This window comes from Leopardus geoffroyi, chromosome E2, assembly GCF_018350155.1.
Source record: "Leopardus geoffroyi isolate Oge1 chromosome E2, O.geoffroyi_Oge1_pat1.0, whole genome shotgun sequence".
In the NCBI taxonomy this organism is placed as follows: Eukaryota; Metazoa; Chordata; class Mammalia; order Carnivora; family Felidae; genus Leopardus; species Leopardus geoffroyi.
This window is the reverse complement of record NC_059335.1, coordinates 26,523,373-26,542,383: the sequence shown is the minus strand read 5'-3', so window position 1 is coordinate 26,542,383 and position 19,011 is coordinate 26,523,373. Positions and strand designations below refer to the sequence as shown.

Below are 19,011 nucleotides of genomic sequence, written 5' to 3'. Positions count from 1 at the left end.
AGACAGAGAGAGAGAGAGAGAGAGAGAGAGACTGAGCACAGGCAGGAGAGGGGCAGAGAGCAAGAGATACAGAGTCCGAAGCAGGCTCCAGGTTCTGAGCTGTCAGCACAGAGCACGATGTGGGGTTCGAATCCAAGAACTTGGAGATCATGACCTAAGCCGAAGTCAGCCACTTAACTGACTGAGCTACCCAGATGCCCCTGTTTCCCACTTTATCAAAAGGGTCACATGTAATGTTTAGGGCTTACTTTCTTACTTATTGATTTCTTTTTGGTAGGTTTACTCTCAGAGGGCAACTTGGTCTCACATTGTGTGGGTGACTAACTATAGCTCCCTTTATTCTTGTCTACACTGTGTACCACAGATAAAAAAAATGGGGAGGTAGAGTGACCTGTCCAGAGGCACCCAGTGAATATAGGGCATACCCAAGGCTGGGACTCAGTTGTCCTAACTCCTGGCCCACTGCTTATTCCCTACCCAGCAACCTTTTTTTTTTTTTTTTATTTAAAAAAATTTTTAAATCTATTTATTTTTGAGAGAGACAGACAGACAGAGTGTGAGCAGGGGAGGGAAGAGAGAGAGGAAGACACAGAATCTGAAGCAGGCTTCAGGCTCTGAGCTGTTAGCACAGAGCCTGACGCAGGGCTCGAACTCATGAACTGTGAGATCATGACATGAGCCAAAGTTGGATGCTTAACTGACTGAGCCACCCAGGCGCCCCTCTTTTATTTTTTTCTTTAAATTGAGGTATAATTGATGTGAAACTTACTAGTTTCAAGGGTACAACATTTATTCAATATTTACATATAGTGCAAAAAGGTCACTACAATATTACTTCCATCGTCACATATAATTACAAACTTTTTTCTTGTGATGGGAAATTTTAAGATCTACTCCTTACCAGCTTTAAAACATACAAGGCAGTATTATTAACTGTATCAACCATGCCATACATTATAACCCCATGACTTATTTATTTTATAACTGAAAGTTTGTGTCTTTTCATCCCCATCACCCATTCTGCCCACACCCCACCCCTGATCTATTCTCTGAGCTCTTTGTTGGTGTTGTTTTTAAGTTCCACATATAAGTGAGATCATACAGTGTTTGTCTTTCTCTGACTCTAGCAGCTGGATGTGGAAAGATCCATCATCCTTGGGTGGCCAACACTCCAGGACAGTATGAGGTCAGGAAACTGACGCTCTTTTGGTTTTTCTTTCCCAAGAAAACTTACACCCTAGAAGACAGCCCCTGGAGCCAGCAGGTGAGAAAGCCTGAGACGCGAGGGACAGCAACAGAGCTCCATTGGGGGAAGTATGATGCTGCCTGGAGAACCATGATTCCCTTCCGTCCCAAGCCACAGTGAGTTCTGAGGGGGAGGTGAGGGGCAGTACCCATTATGACAATGTTCCTCAGACACAAACACATACATCCCTCCCAAAGATGTCTGAACATTCATGTCACCACCACAGCCAAGTAAGTCTAGAGCAGCCTGAGGCACATCAGAAGGCAGAGTCAGATCATTCATTCATTTATTCTTTCATTCATCTATTTACTCATCCAACAAAGATTCATTGAGAACCTACCAGACACTGTGCTAGACCTCAGAGGAAAAGTACTAAGCAAGGCAGACATGATTCTTGCCCATCATAGACCACGCATTGGGGGAAAAGACAATAGCAAGTAAACTCATGTGGTTACAAGCTGCTTGAAGACAGTGCTATGAAGTTTGGGGGAGGGGGGAGGTGGGTGGTGCTGAGGGACATTGAAACAGTGACAACTTGGTAGGTGCTTGGTACTTAAGCTGTGCTCTGGAGGATAAACATGATTTTACCAGGCCAAAGTAAAAGAAGGATGATCTGAGCAGAGGGAACAGCATGTGCAAAGGCCTGGCCTTGAGGTGAAAGGAATACAACATGATGTGTCCAGGAACTGAGGAGGCCAGCTTCACTGGAATCATGTGTGATGATGGGCATTGCATGAGATGAGATTGCAGAGGGACGTAAGTCTCCACAGGGCACATTAAATATGTTAGTCTTCATTCTAAGAGAAATGAGGAGCCGTTAAATGCCCTATGATGGTACCCTTAAACTTATGAGTTAAAGAAATTCAATGTATCCTTCTCCAGTAAATCAAAGTTTAAAATAACCATTCCTAAATGTCTTTCTGACTTCTACAATCTTGCTTTCAGGGTCCTGCACAGAATCAGGTACATATTCATTTATTCATCGTCTACAGACAGGACCTTAACATTCTTCTAGAATGATTCTAGAATCATCCTAGAATTGCCACAAGGACTCTGTTTTGTATTAACAATCCCCTCTTCTCTCTCACATGTTTGCTAAGATTTTATCAACGAACTGGAGTTGTTTTCCTATTTTTTTGAAAACCTGAGCTCCCATCACCACATCACTCCCACTGAATTGCTCTAATCTCCACCAAGAATAAATAATGTGGGTGCTTAAGTGCGCCCAGGCAGCCTCATTGAGAGAAACATTCTGCTTCTACCAGACCTTGGGCATAGTGGCACCAGCTCATAGATTCTTGCCCTTTCTCTGCAATCACACATGGCCCCACGTATCTAGTGCTACCTGGTACAGACTCCCACCTTCCTAGTCCCTTCTCTCTCCAGCATGTAGACAAAGGTGTGGCTAGCCTTGCCCAGAATGCACAGCCTCCGGGGCTGGTGGGTGGTGAGGCTGGGAAGGGCCAGTGAGTGGAGAAGAGGGTGTAGCCCAAAACAAAACAAAAGCATCCCGTGCGTTTGGCATTTTGTATTCTCATCTCTCGCCCCAAGTCTTTTTTTTTTTAATTGAATTTTCTTCATATTGAAACATACAGCATTAAAGGCAACTTTGGAAAAAAAGAAGTAGAAATTATATACAATCCCAACACCCTAGTCGAATCATTATTTCTATATTTGTGAATCATTTCCAGGAATATGACCTTGTCATTCTAGTTTATTTACTTTTTATTCCATTTTTTATTTTTGTGAAAATTACATAAGCAAAATATAGAAAACATGAAACAGTGAGAATCTCTTTTCTTTTATCTTTACCAATTCTAATCCCTTTGTCAAAGTCAACCACTATTAATTTGAAATAAATGTATGTATACATATATAAATGTGTATATATAAAAATGTAAATGTACATATAATACATAAATATGTAAATGTGCATATACATAAATATGTAAATGTGTATATACAATTGTTAATAGTGGTTGACTTTATATATATAGTTTTGTCGCTTTCTCTCATTTCTTCCTTTTTTAAAAGTTTATTTATTTATTTTGAGAGAGAGAGAAAGAGCACATGCATGTTGGGTAGGGGCAGAGAGAGAGGGAGCGAGAGAATCCCAAACAGGCTCTGTGCTGTCAGTGCAGAGCCTGATGTGGGGCTTGATCCCGCAAACCCTGAGATCATGACCTGAGCCAAAATCAAGATTCAAATGTTTAAGTGACTGAGACACCCAGGCTACCCCTTCCTTTTCTTTTTTAATGTTTATTTATTTTTGAGAGAGTGAGCATGTGCGTGTAAGTGGGGCAGGAGCAGAGAGAGAGAGGGGGACAGAGGATCCAGAGCAGGCTCTGTGCTAGCAGCACAGAGCCTGATGCAGGGCTCAGACTCACAAACCGTGAGATCATGACCTGAACTGAAGTCAGACACTTAACTGACTGAGCCACCCAGTTGGTTTTTTTATGTAAGTAAAAATACTTTTTACTTTTTTTATGTATATAAAAATATGATAAATTTCTTGACCCACAAGTGGCCTTTTTTTCCTTTCTTACTATGCTCAGAGCTCATTTCATGTTCTACATATAGGTCAACTCTATTTGTGGACGCTTGTGCATTGTTTTCCACATATAGGTATACCCTATTTCTTTTCTTTCTTTTTAAGTCATTCCCCTAATAATAGGTGTTTTTGTTGTTTCTGTTTTTTTTTAATTATTTTAAGTTTATTTATTTATTTTGAGAGAGAGAGAGTGCACACAGCAGGGGTGGGCAGAGAAAAAGAAAAACAGAATCCCAAGCAGGCTCTATGCCAGGGCTCAAACTCAAAAACTGTGAGATCATGACTTGAACCGAGATCAGGAGTTGGATGCTCAACCAACTGCATCACCCAGGCACCCTTGTTGTTTCTGGTTTTTAACTATCACACATAATAGAGTAATAAAAAAAAACATGCTTTTTTTTTTTTTTGTACATCCAGATGACCACACTGTGCTTTTTACATAGTATATAATTCATTCCTGCAAAATCTTGCCCTTGGCTTAATTTTATGTCTTTACAGCCCTTATCATAAGGGCAACTATATGACCTGTGACCTCTCTGCTAGGTTTCCTGCCCCTCAGCCCATGGATGATGCTGGCCTCTTCTCCTACTTCACGTTGTCATGGCTCACCCCACTCATGGTCCGAGGTTTGCAGAGACGCTTAGATGAGAACTCCATCCCCCAGCTGTCGGTCCATGATGCCTCAGAAAAAAATGCTAAAAGGTAAAGTCTTATTGGACAAACCACTGGGTTGGTTAAAGACCATGTCTTGTGGGATTGGTGACCAAGGATGCTTAAGAGTAGCAGGTAGGGTCAGTCTTCAGACAACCAAAGAATATTGACTAGCAAGAGGTCTCACTATACTTCATGAACCCCCTGAAATGGTACTTACTTTATATGTATAGGCTGGAGACCTTTGTCTGGAGCAAGGATTCACATCTTTTACCTGATTTGCCTAAGGGCCCAAGACCTCAAGAAAGTTAGAAATTACTGCCTATTGTCCCTTTTGCTTTTTCTTCTGGATCAGATGTTTACCTATGTCACTCATCATTAAATTTTGGGTTAGTGACCAGTCTCCAAATCCTTAAGTCATCACTAACTAGGTGTGTGGTTAAGGTTCCTACACAACCTACTTCACAAGGTAATATGAGGATTAAAGGGGGGGGGGACGACTTCAAATGTTCTATACTCATGTTCCTACCTCTAGCTACTTCATGAGAGACACCAGGTAGAGAATCACATTATCCAAATGTGCTCCAGGAAATGGTAGTCCCTGGAGAGCTTCCCAGAAGAGAGCATTCTGCGGTCAAGTGAGTCTGTGAAATGTGGCATACTTATTGCCAGGTCTCAGAGATTTGTTTACAAAGCAAATTAATGTACTTAAGTCACTGGGAAAACAGAAACTGGTTTAACTTTGACCCATTGCTTCTTGGAATTAATCAGTAAAGAAAAAAAAAAGTTTTCAAGGAACACCAACCTCTTGCATAATGCCAGATGTTGATCAGAATCTCACTGGCTACCCGCTATGATGTCAGGCAAGTCATTTACCCTTTCCAAGACCCTGTGTCTTTAGGTATAAAATGAAGGATTATAAAATTTATCTCATGGTCCTTCACAGAATTGTTGTGAGAATCAAAAGAGATGGTAAATTCAATATGAAGCACCTGGAAAAATGCCTGGTGCATAATAGACAACCAAAGTGTTTGTTTGTCCTTCTGTGACCATTATGAGCACAGGATCTCCTGATCTATGTCTATTAACTTAGGGCTCACTGATTCTGCCGTTTTTGTTCTATAACTCACATGAAAGTGTCCACCAATATTTTTTTACAAATCACTCCACTTTGGGATTTTTTTTTTTTAAATAATTATCCACGCATTCACACCTTTACAGAGGCTTCTTTCTCTATGTTCACCACTGAACCAGGAGGGTTCTGGGGTGCATCTTCCCTAGCCCTTCAGGAGAACTACTTTGACTTCTGTGAGGATTTGCTGACAAACTGCCAGCCATCAATCGTCACTACCACTCACATCAGCCACAGCAGCAAAGCCACCATTGTCACCACCATCACCTTCATTATTACTATCACAATTCGTATTTCTCATTTGCCCATCCAGCACCTCCCATGACCATTACAAAAGGGTTATGAAGTAAATAGGAAAGATGCGATTTCCCCCATTTACACTTGAAGAAACTGAAAACTCAGAGAAGCAAAATTATGTTCCTTGAATCATAGTTAATGAATGGAGGAGGTGAAGTTTGAAACCATGTCTTTTGAAGAATTTTTTCTTAATTTATCTTAATGTTTGTTTATTTTTGAGAGAGGGGGGAGAGGCAGAGAGAGAGGGAGACACAGAATTGGAAGCAGACTCCAGGCTCCGAGCTGTCAGCATAGAGCCTGACACGGGGATTGGACCCATGAACCATGAGATCATTACCTGAGTCAAAGTCGGACGCTTAACCGACTAAGCCACCTAGATGCCCCTGAAACCAAGTCTTTTGAATCTGGTAATCATGGTGAGAAATTGATACAGTTGCTAAGAGAGTTGAGAGCAGGCTATGGGGAAACTTGGATTTGTTTAGTCAAAGTGGAACAAACTCCAGAGCTTTTTATCTCTGTGGATTGGGTTACATGTGGGGATAGAGCTGGAATGAAGGGAGGTGGCCCCAAAGTTTGGCCCATGAATAATGAAATCCTCTAACACATATGGGTGTCATTTTTGCTTTACTTACCTAGGGCCCAGACCCCCCAAGTTGTCTGGCCCACACAGATGGGCATGGGATAGGACAGTTGTTTTATAAATTCAGGGAGGAAAAAGCAGCCTGGAGTTTTGATAGCAGGTGAGGGAAGGTAGGACAGGAAAATTCTCATGATGTTTGTTTCCTTCTGGCTTTAGGCTGGGCACAAGTGTCCGTGGCTATAGGAGTGAAGGGTAGAAAGTACTAGAACTGCCTGCCATGAGAGCCTTAGTGACATAACATGCATAAGCAGTGCTGCTCTCAGGCCCTGAGCACAAAAGTTGGCTCTCCATGCTCCTGCTCTGTAAGTAGTCCTGGAGCCCCTGGGCATAGTCCTTGATGTTCTCACTATGGGCAGTGGTCATTGCCTTCCAGAGAGTGGAACATGATGGAGCAGGAGCCAGGAAGTAAAAGGGCACGTGCCAACATGATAATTGCCGCTGAGAGGCTGGATTGTGGATGTGTGGGAGGCATCCTGGGCCACATTAAGACTCTGGAAGCTGTAAGCACCACAATGGCTATTTTCCAGTCACCAGCTCCTGTATCAAATATAATACAAAATAAAAGAGAAGTATGAGAGAGTCAACAAAATTCTTAATTTCTGTCATGGTAACTTCTTTGATGCTTTCTTGAAACATTGCTTTTCAATTTTTTCCTCCAAAGAAATGTTTTTGGTGTTCTTGTGTTGCTGGTGTCACACAAACAGCCTAGACATCATTCACTCAGATTGGCAAAATAAGGGCACATTTTTATATTTATTTATCTATTTTTTTAAGTTTCTCTTAAACTTGAGTTAATTAATTAATTAAAATGTTTATTTAGTTTTTGGGGGGGAGAGGAAAACAAAGAGGGGGACTGAGGATCTGAAGCAGGCTCCATGCTGACAACAGAGAGCCCGATGCAGGGCTCGAAATTATGAATCATGAGATTATGACCTGAGCAGAAGTCAGACACTTAACTGAGTGAGCCACCTAGGTGCCCCTAAGGGCACTTCCAATTAGGTGGTCCAACATTGGGTCACCCTTTAGGGGGCTTTGAAATAAGTGGAGGTCATGGGGTGCCTGGGTGGCGCAGTCGGTTAAGCATCCGACTTCAGCCAGGTCACGATCTCGCGGTCCGTGAGTTCGAGCCCCACGTCAGGCTCTGGGCTGATGGCTCAGAGCCTGGAGCCTGTTTCCGATTCTGTGTCTCCCTCTCTCTCTGCCCCTCCCCCGTTCATGCTCTGTCTCTTTCTGTCCCAAAAATAAATAAACGTTGAAAAAAAAAAAAAAAAACAGAAATAAGTGGAGGTCATAGTTTTGGGTTTTATGAATCTTAATCTGTGTATAAAAAAAAGAGTGACATTATTCGAAGTCTTAGGCTATTTCCTCAACTAAATGTATTCCAGGATAACAAAATAGTTGGTGAGATAAAGTTATTTTTTATAGAAAATTTCAAACTACTACATACAGAAGGAATGCCAGAATTAGAAATCACAATTTTGCCAGCACTAATGGAAGTGGATCTAGGCAATGGTCATCAATGATGAGGAATGAATGGCGGTGAATGAGTCAGGCTGATACAACTTAATCCACTGATACCCTGAACATTACTAATAATGGGACAGCTGACCCTGTGTCTTCTAATGTTATGCAAAAGAGGTACACTACATCACCTATTAAATATTTTTGTCAGCTGACCTGAATTCTGAATTTCATTAAGCCTCTAGATCTAACTAAGAATTTAATAGATACAGAGCATAGAAGGTCATATTAGACAAGACAGGGATGTAATCAGTCAAACCCAGAATGTGGGAAATTCTATGGGATAAATGACCCAATTTCTTCAACAAACAAATGGCAGAACGTGCAGAGAAGGGGAAACTGCTACAGGTTAAAATGAGATGCAAGAAATCTATCAGATTTGTTTTTTAAATGCAATGTGTGTGGAATGCCTGGGTGGCTCAGTCAGTTAGGCATCTAACTCTTGATCTCCCCTCAGGTCTTGATTTCAAGGTTGTGAGTTCAAACTCCATGTTTTGCTCCATGCTGGGTGTGGAGCCTACTTTTAAAAAAATAATTAAATGCAAGTGTGGACCTTGTTTGGATCTTAGGCAGACTGACTATAAAAATGTGTTTTTGATGTAATTAGAGAAATTTGAAAAAGACTGTGTATTAAATGCCATTAAGGAATTTTATTAATATATGTAATTAATATATTCATATATAATAATTAATAGCTATAATAATTAATAATCATTAATTAATAACTATTATAAGGTCGCTGTAGGGGTTTTTAAAGGCCTTATCTGGAACAGATACATCCTGAAGCATTTGTAGATGAAATGATATGTCTGGGATTTGCTTGAAATTCTCCAGCCAAAAAAAAAAAAAAAAAAGACAAACAGGAAGAGAGAGGAAACACTAATGTCATATATCAATCATTCTTGAAATGGGAATGGGTATTTAGGGAGATTCCCTATGTCCTCTCTACTTTTGTGAGGTTTGAAAACTTCTGTAACAAAGCTCGCAGGCTTGCAAGACATATGACATGTGGGTGACATATGCAAAGAAACTTCACTTGGTTCACTTTTCCTCTTTTCAAGGCTCTGCCTCCTTTGGGAAGAAGAAGTCTCAAAGCATGGGATTGAAAAAGCTTCAGTGCTCCGAGTGATGATGAGGTTTCAAAGAACAAGGGCTATTTTGGATGTATTTCTGTGTTGCTGCTTCTCTGCCATGAGCGTGCTAGGGCCGGTAAGTGGCTGACTTCATGAGGTTTGGGGGACTCCAGGCTTTAGAAATTAGCATGTTAGGCGTGCCTGGGTGGCTCAGTTGGTTAAGCGCCTGACTTCAGCTCGGGTCATGATCTCATGGTTTGTGAGTTTGAGCTCCGTGTCTGGCTCTGTGCTGACAGCTCAGAGCCAGGAGCCTACTTCGGATTCTGTGTTCCCCTCTCTCTCTGCCCTTCCCCTGCTCACACTTTGTCTCTGTCTCTCTCCAAAATAAATAAACATAAAAGGGAAAAAAAAAGAAATCGGCAATTTCAAGTCCACACCAGGAGTTGGGGACAGTTTGCCTCTCAACTGCTACTCAGAAGATAAAGAACTTTTGGAGGCAGTAGAGCTAGTAGTTAGGAATGTGCATTCTTTTTGTTTGTTTGTTTTAATGTTTATTTTTGAGAGAGGGAGAGAGTGCACATGCATGCAAGCTGGGGAGGGGCAGAGAGAGAGGGAGACAGAGGATCTGAAGTGGGCTCTGCATTGACAGCAGAGAGCCTGATGTGGGGCTAGAACTCATGAATACCATGAGATCTTGACTTGAGCCAAAGTTTAACCGACTGAGCCACCCAGGCACCCAGGAGTGTGAGTTCTGCAGCCATCGCTTGGGTTCGAACCTTGGCCCTGCCACTTAATTGCTGGGTGACTTTAGGTAATGTGTTTATCTTCTCTGTGTCTTAGTTTCTTCAAGGAACCCCAAGACACTCTTAGTGGTTGACCTCATGGAAACCTCCATGTATAAATTGGATGGCATAACATTACCTGCCTCTCAGGGTGAATTTAAATGAGATAAATATATAAAGCACTTAGAACACAGCCTGACTCAGTATGAGCTAGCTGCTTTGAGAAATGGCTGAGCAGCTCTGGGAATGTAGGTGGCAGGAACTAATGGAGGACCAATGTACCATGGTTGGGATGAACTAGCTTTATTTCCTGTCCTCCAGGTCTTCAGGCCAAGACTCTAAGTGCAGAGAGTAAGTCCCATTGTCCCAGCTGGGGTCACATGCTCACCAGTTAGCCAGCAGAGCATAGGGCTCTTTGACAATCTGGCCTGGACTGCATGTCATGGGACAGGTGCAAGTCTTTCCAGATGAAAACGGGAGTGCTATTACCAGCTAAGAGGAGAACGGATGTAGGTCAGGAAGGAACAACAGCTGATGACACACAGAGATATGTGACTAGGTGACAGTGTGCTGGATATTCTCCATTTGTCCCTCTAGCCCCATCTTCCACCATTGCCCATGCTGCCCTGTGCCCCTAATGCATGGCCTGTATGGATCACATTAATGGGGTCCCCCTGCCCTCTGGCTTCTGGTTGGGTTGGACCAATGGAAGACTACAATAGGGGACTGCAGGGAAGGAGAAAGTGAAGGCAGGATATTTATTTCCCTGACTGCCTCCTTCCCTGACACTGGAGGTTGGGGACCAGACTTCTGGGAGGAGCCCTTTCTGTATGACTTTCTCCTTCTGGATTCCAGTGACCTAACTCTACCCTGTCCCTCCAGGTCTGGAAGGTAACAGTTCCCTGCTGTCACTAGCTTCATGTGTTCTGCCATTCCTTGTTGGATTTCCCAAATTCTGCCCACACCTTCATAAATAGTCACTTCATCAGCTCCTGAGTTACCCCTTTTGGGTGTGTGTTCTGTTTCCTGTCAGACCAAGCTATGAGGTGGCAGAGCCAGGATTCAGATCTGGGTCTGTTCAACTCCTGTCTCCTCCAAGGGGACTGTGAGCTTGAGAGCAAGGTTATGTTTCAGTTAGTTTTGATCATTTTTAAAAGTTTTTATTTTATTTTATTTTTGAGAGAGAGAGAGAGAGAGAGAGAGAGAGAGAGAGAGAGAGAGAGAGATACCAAGAGAGCACAGCAGGGGAGGAGCAGAGAGAAAGAGGGAGACCCAGAATCTGAAGCAGGCTCTAGGCTCTGAGTTGTCAGCACAGGAGCCCAATGCAGGATTCAAACTCACGAACTGCAAGATCATGGCCTGAACTGAAGTCAGATGCTTAATTGACTGAGCTACCCAGGTGCCACAGTTTGGGCCATTTAATAAGCTCCCAGTCTTGACCTGAGGACCTCACACACAGCCTATGTTTATTATGCCTGAAAGGATGGAGAAGTCTGAATAATTCAAACTCCTGTTTCCTTCTAGATGCTGGTTATACCAAAGATCCTGGAATATTCTGAAAAGCAGTCGGGGAGTATTGCCTATGGAGTAGGCCTCTGCTTTGCCCTCTTTCTCATTGAGTGCATGAAGTCCCTGTGTCTGTGTTCCTGCTGGGTCTTCAACCAGCGCACAGGCATCAGGTTTCGTTCTGCTGTTTTCTCCTTTGCCTTTCAGAAACTAATGCAATTTAAGTCTCTAACACACGTCACCACAGGAGAGGTGAGTGTCTGGGACTGGATACTGGAGACCATGCTTGCCTAGCCTTCCTCCAGACATCCCTGCTCTGGGGGCGGGGAGAGGGAGGAAAAGGAGTTAGAAAATGAGGAATAAAGAGAAAAGAAATAATTCCTAGGATGAGTGTCGATAATCACCAAGAATTACCTCTGGAGACAAGAACAGGTCAACGGTAACCCAGGGGGATGCCACTTCCATTTAGAGGACTTGAAAGAGATTTATTGAACCCATAGTTACTGAGGTCTACTCTGTTCTAGGCCCTGAGGATACAGCAGTGAACAGAAAGACACCAATCCTCAGTTTAAGCACACTGGAAAGTGTATCCCCTCACCCAGCCTGGGGAGGAGGGTAAGGGAGGGACATGCTCAGGGAAACCAAGGGAGGAGCGATTGTAGATTATCTCTCAGCGTGTTAATTCTTGTCTGTGAAAGAGGAGTACTTAGAGCTGCCTGGTTACCAGTTCCCTGCTCTTGCTCTCCTAACAAACAAACAAACAAACAACAGAGATTAGAAAAAGATGCTCCAACTTATGACCCTCAGTCATGGGAGTATTGGAACTTTATATATTAATTTCATGTTCCCTATTTTTCAGTTGCTTACGGTTGCCTCGAGGAGCATGGATTGCTTTTATATTCAAACAGACATTTGATGGGACACCTGGGTGGCTCCGTCAGTTAAGCGTTTGACTCTTGATCTCGGGTCTTGATTTCAGGGTCGTGAGTTCAAACCCCACGTTGGGCTCCGCACTGGGTGTGAAGCCCACTAAAAAAAAAAAAAAAAAAGGAAAACGAACAAACATTTGAATTTTTGGAACAGGCAGTGCTTCTTTGACTTCTTCCCTTTGCCATCTGGCATCAGCAACTGTCCAACCTCACCTACTTTTGTCTCCACTCCTCCATCCCCAGGTTGGTTTCTTCCCTTTGGCCAGGCCTGGCTTAACCTACAGTTCTCACACACCAGGCATGTCTACCTCCAGGCAATGTTTTTCACGTCACCCCTGCCCTTCTATAATCCCATTCATCCTTCAAAGCCCCATTAAGGTGTCCTCTCCTTCACGACAAAATTGCTAAACCCCACTGTCTACTCCCACCAAGCACAAATCTGGCTGCCCCGTATGAACCCCCTTCAAAGACATAAACCCTTTCAGATTCACTGCTCTATCCCTCAAAATGCCAATGTTTGAATTACACAGGACAGATGTCCAAAACAATGTCTGCTAAATTGACCACTGCCAGGTGGATCTTTTTCTAAACTCAATAGCAAACATAAGGTATTTGTTCTCATTGTTACCATTATTCTTCACCATTTTTTTAGTCTTGGAATCTTAGGCAAGGTTCCATGCAGTCTCTCTGAAGCTGTAGAATAATAATTAATAAGACCCGCCTTACAGGATTGTTGTCTCATAGGATTAAATGAGTTAGTACATACAAAGCATGTAGGAAGGGGACAGTGTTTTAGAAGTGTTAGATTGTATTACTAATTTCTGTTAGGCCTTGAACGTGGGGGCTCCCTGTTGTCCTGCATTTGACTGAAGTTGAAATCCATGGCAATCCTTCTCCCTACTGATCTTGGGAGACTCATCATAGTAATTGCTAACTTCCACTAAGCCAGACGTTGACCCCAGGGCTTTACCTCATTAGCTCAGTCAGTCCTCTGACAACTCTCTTATGTGGTAGTTTCTGCTATTGTTCCCATTGTCACAGAGGTAGAAACTGAGGCAAGGAGGGAGTAGGAAACTTGTGCAAGGTCACGTGATTGGTAAGCAGCAGAGCCTGGCTACAGGGTCCAGGCTCTGAACCAGGGCACCTACCTGCCTTGCCAAGGAGACCTTCCACACTGAGGCCAGCTCTTTTTCCTTTTCCATGTGCCTCTGTTCCGAGCACCTGCTGTGTGCAAGGCCAATTTCCCCAAACAGCCTCACAGAACATAAGACAAGACAGCCCACTCAGAAGTGGAGATGGATGTAGCTGCTCACCTGAGGAATCCTAGAGTTGTTGCCATAAATTTTACTTTAAAAATAATTTTAAAAACACCTGCATATGTTCTCCTTGGGCACAAAATAGAATAGATGACTCCCTGGGCCCAGTCACTTCCGTTATGCCTGGAGGTGACCACCATTATCAATTTGGCTTGTGTCCTTCTAGACTTTTTAAAGTGCATTTAGGTACACATGCAAGTTACCCATGGAAAACATACTGTATCTTGGGTGTGTGTGTTTTAAGTTTTTTTGTGTATTTTGAGAGAACGAGAGAGAGTGAGAGAGAGCGTGATTACACAAGCAGGGGAGGGGCAGAGAGAGGGGGAGAATTCCAAGCAGGCTCTGCACCATCAGCACAGAGTCTGATGTGGGACTTGAATTCACAAACCTGAGCCCAGATCAAGAGTTGGACATTCAACTGACTGAGCAATGTAGGCGACCCTGTGTGTGTGTGTCTTTTTACATAAAGGATACTATATTTTACACAGGGTTCTGCCACTTGGTTTTACCAATAGAAAATGTATGATACAATTTTTTGGGTGAGTTTTTTTTTTTTAAGTTCATTTATTTATTTTGAGAGAGAGAGAGAGAGAATGAGTGCATGAGTGGGGGAGGGGCAGAGAGCGAGGGAGAGAGAGTCCCAAGCATGTTCCATACGGTCAGTGAAGAGCCCAAGGCAGGGCTCCAATTCACGAACTGTGAGATCATGACCTGAGCCAAGATCAAGAGTCAGATGCTTAACGGACTGAGGCACCCAGGTGCCCCTTGGGTGAGTTTTTATGTCAGGGGCACTACACTGTGCTGTTTTGTAGCTTTTCTTCCCTCCTCATTATGTCTTAGCTTTCCATGTTCACACATAAAGATCTTCCTCATTCTCTTTCAGTGATGCTTACTTAGAATTGTGGCACTTTCTTTTTTCCCCATTTTTATTGAGATACAACTGACACATAACATTGTATTAGTCCAAGGTATACAAGGTAATGATTTAATATAGCATTGATATAGCATTTTCAATATGCCAAAATTAAGTGTTTTATATGCACTATCTCATCAGTTGTCACATCAATGCTATGGAGTAGGTTATTATCCCCATTTTACTGATAGGCAACAAGGCTTAGAGAGACTGGGTAATGTGTCTTTGGCTCCACAGCTAGTAAATGACAGATCTGGGACATAAACTCTGACCAGTTTGCTCCAAGACCCAATATTATCTGATACACCTTGAGTGGATGCTTTAGCTTTTCCCCACCAATGGACATTTAAGGTGTGTCCAGGGTTTTGCTGCTATAAGCACAGCTGTATTGGATATTCTTGGGTGCGTTTCCTCTAGCACATGCAAGTGTTTCTCAACAGAGAAATAAAATAGCCAAGTCATGGGGTTTGTGAAATTATTAACTTTAAAAGATACTGTGAAACTCCTTTCTAAAGTCCTTTCTAAACTCCTTTCTAGGGGCTATGCTTCTCATACACTTTCATCCTTTTTAAAAGATTCAGCCTGGGTCACATCCTGGGAACTGGAAGGAGATCAGTTTAAAGTTAAAAGGAAATCACATTTTAAGACATTCAGATTGCTCATTCTGAAAGACATTCATGATTTGGGTCCTTAAATATTTCTTGATTTGGAATGTCAGCTTTTATGTTACAGCTGGACTCGGCAGTATATACTGGGGAGCAGGGAAGTGGACAGAAGATTCTATAGCAAAAAATAAAAAAGAAAGATAAAAAGAATTAGTTCCTGCCTTAAAAAATTCATCCATTGGGGCTCCTGGGTGGCTCAGTCGGTTGAGGGGCCGACTTCGGCTCAGGTCATGATCTCGCGGTCCCTGAGTTCGAGCCCCGCGTCGGGCTCTGTGCTGACAGCTCGGAGCCTGGGGCCTATTTCGGATTCTGTGACTCCCTCTCTCTGACCCTCCCCCGTTCATGCTCTGTCTCTCTCTGTCTCAAAAATAAATAAACGTTAAAAAAAATTCAGCCATTATTATTATTAGTAATGATTCATAATAATTCATAATGAATTAGTAATAATTCATTTATTAGAATGAATAAAATAGGCTAGGAGACTAGAAGCAAATCTCTGGGGAATCTGGATATTAGAAATAATAGCAATAGTATGGTAAAATATAACTTTTATTGAGCACAGTCTATGTGTGCAGATCCTTTATATTTCATTGACGTTCTCACAACAACCATATGAAGTGGGTATAATTATTCCAGCTTCACAGGTGAAGAGGCTAAGGCTCAGAGTGGTATAGTTACTGGTCCAGGGTTACACAGAAAGTAGCAGGGGAGATTGGTGTTTCTGCCTTTACCACCTTGCCTCTCAAGCCTTGCTGTCACGGGCAGTGTAGCCCCTTGCATGGGCAGTGTAGCACCTGTCATGGTGATACCTATGCTCACGGGCTTGCTGTCTTACAGGCCATCAGCTTCTTCGCCAGCGACGTAAACTACCTGTTTGAAGGGGTGTACTATGGCCCCCTGATCTGTCTCATCTGCTCGTTGCTGATTGCCTGCACTGTCACCTCCTACCTCATTCTTGGACCCACTACGCTCTCCGCCATTGTTTTCTACCTCCTGATTTTACTAGTGGAGGTAACGTCTTTCTTTGACATCCATTTGATGTTGGATATCCCCTCAGAACTCCCAGGGCTCTGGAAGCTGGGGTACTCCTGAGGGGAAGGATTGACTCTTACTGACTATTCATTCCATTGTGGTTAAGTTTCAGCTTCAATTTCTGCCTCAAACCATTCTCTGACCACAAGGTTGGCCAAAGAAATAAGAGGTGAATACGACATGCCAAGTCCATCTTGTAGGCTTCTGGGAGGGTTTATCTGCCTCACAGACTTTCCTTAGTAGATATCCTCCATGTTAGGTTTTTGTTCCTTCTCTTCTATCTAGAATGTGGTAATGGACTAGCCTGGATAGCATTGAACATTTGTCTGAGCACAGTATAATGGGGGAAGGGAAGCAAATTTGCTGGCAAAGATTCAGGTGGAATAAAATTGGGCAAAACAGGAAGTGACTCGTGTTATGTGTGCTCTGAATTATTGAAATCAATTGTTTTCCTCCCTCAGTGTAGATATTCTGACCAAAAGGTGATTGTAACTGTTGGCAGGTTTAGGGTTTCCAAAGGCAAAGGAGTAATATTTGTTTAGTTAGCCACAGTAATATTTGTTTAGTTAGCTTGGGACACAGGAGAGAAACACCCCTAGGATGTGGGAGGCAGGTGCTCTCAGGCACGATGGGGAGGTTTCCATTGGAAAATCTTCAGCAGGGCCCTGGAATCTGTAGAGTCACAATGGATTCAAACAGTGCAGAATCAAACTCAGGTATTCAATCCACATCTGGATTTTACCTTTGGGCATACTCCTGGTTGCCATACTTCTGCTGGGCTGAACTCTCCTGCCCTTGTTGAAAGAAGCTCTTGCTGCATTTGACTGCAGGTGTTCCTGAACAGAAAGATTGTCAAGATACACAATCACACATCTGAGGTCAGTGACCAGCGCATCTGTGTGACCAGTGAAGTTCTCACCTGCATCAAGCTGATTAAAATGTATGCATGGGAGAAACCATTTGAAAAAATAATTAAAGGTACAGAAAATCTGGTTTTCTGTTCTGAGCCTTGGGATGTCATGGTGGGCCAAGCGTCTCACCTTTTGGGGAGTTCTTTCATGCTCTGGGGGCTGTTCAAAGCTCTAGAGAATGTTGTTATGGTTAATTCCAGTCCATTGGGTTTTTAATCTCTCAGACCTCAGAAGGAAGGAAAGGAAACTATTGGAGAAGTCTGGGGTCATCCAGAGCCTGACCACTGCAGCCTTGTATGTAGCCCCTACAGCGGCCACAACAGTGATGTTCCTCATCCACATGTGTTTACAAAGGAAACTCACAATTTCACTAGTAAGTGCTTGGGATGCTTTGTTTTCCTCCCATACTGATGGGGAGTTTTCTTGGGTGTTGTTTCATAGACCATGCTCTTCAGAGATCTGAAGGTTTTGAAAATAGATAATTGGTGTTGATTTTGACTTTCTAGACTTTTAGGATGCTCAAACTTTCTTCCATCTCAACCTGTCTGAGAAACTGACATACCTTCAGTAGCAACTGTGGGAGTGTGCATCCGGGGATGCAAGGGAGGTGGAAGGTGCTGTAAAAGCCCCAATGATTCTGCTTACATACCTTGAGAATCCTAAATTAAGGAGTTTCTTCAAATCCAAAATGGAGCCCTGAAAATATGCTTTAAAAGGAAAGCTAGAGCTTATTCTGCCTTGTCTTTGTGGTCTGACCCTGGCCCAGAAAAGTAGCAGTTGCCTTTTAGGGGTGGAATCCCAGTTCTCTGAGGAGAAAAGTCAGGGTGCTGCTTTGGGAGAGTGGGAATCCAGATGGGGCTTGGGGCAGGACACTGCATCCAAAACAAGATAGGGAGCATTTGAGAGTCTGCAGCCAAGGACTTATTTGTGCTCCAGACAGCAGGCACCCCTACTTGGCCCAGGCACACCAGAGAAGCACCCCTGAAGATCTGAGGGTGGATGCAGGGGCTTTTATAAGGAAAACTCTCAGCAGGAGTTTAGGGCCACACTGCACTCACACAGTGAAGGATGAAGAAAGGAGTAGAGGTGGGGCACAGATTGGAAGGTCCCCAAGGTACTAGGGGTCACATTCTGGGATCCTGAGAGCTGAAGATGGTCTGCTGTAGTCAGGAAAAGTCTCCAGGACAGAGTGAGACATGGATTAGGCTTGAAGTGCAGGGAGATTTTGAATATTAGAAAAGAATACAATATCTAAGGCAAGGAAGAATAAATATAATTGCAATAGCAATAATAGTATCAAACCTCATTGACAGTAGACAAACTCACATATACTTTCTTAGTGTTTCCTCAACTTTGTTCCTGTGCTCACTTCATGATTTTGGTACTATGCCAATCGGAACACTGAGCTTGTTGGGGGAGGGGACCTGACCGAAGTTTGCAGAATCACCCAGTACCAAGCTACACAGGAGCCAGGCCTACAGACATGGAGATCTTAAGATGAGTGCTCCTTCTCCACTTTTTCCATATCCCCAAAATACTGGCTTGGCCCCTGCCAAGTGAAGGATCTGTCTGTCAGAAGCTGTAGGGTCTGGCTCTGTGGTTTCTGGCTTAGGGATGAGGCTTTAGGGAGCAGAGAGAGCAGAACAGGGATGTGACGCTCACCGCCTACTCCCCTCTTCATACAGGCCTTCACAGTGATAGCCACCATGAATCCCATGAGGATCTCAGTGTTCTTTGTGCCCTTTGCAATAAAAGGTCTCGCAAATTCCAAGTCTGCAGCAGAGAGATTCAAGGTGAGTTGTCAGAGGACTGTTTGCACGGCTCTCTGCTTGGGTGCTCTTTTGCC

General features: G+C 43.2%; 1 protein-coding gene across 4 annotated transcripts in view; it reads left to right on the top strand.

The window, feature by feature from the left end:
- The window catches only part of ABCC11 (ATP binding cassette subfamily C member 11), a 70,290-nt gene that overhangs the window by 11,230 nt on the left and 40,049 nt on the right, over positions 1-19,011 (top strand). For 3 of the 4 annotated variants that reach the window (XM_045442658.1, XM_045442657.1, XM_045442656.1), the window contains exons 3-10: positions 1,226-1,362; positions 4,341-4,499; positions 9,100-9,247; positions 11,418-11,651; positions 16,060-16,233; positions 17,085-17,232; positions 17,390-17,538; positions 18,851-18,958. In XM_045442658.1, coding sequence (XP_045298614.1) covers positions 1,226-1,362; positions 4,341-4,499; positions 9,100-9,247; positions 11,418-11,651; positions 16,060-16,233; positions 17,085-17,232; positions 17,390-17,538; positions 18,851-18,958 — 1,257 coding nt within the window. The remainder of the gene's footprint in view (positions 1-1,225; positions 1,363-4,340; positions 4,500-9,099; positions 9,248-11,417; positions 11,652-16,059; positions 16,234-17,084; positions 17,233-17,389; positions 17,539-18,850; positions 18,959-19,011) is intronic. The other variant, XM_045442659.1, reaches the window with a different exon arrangement.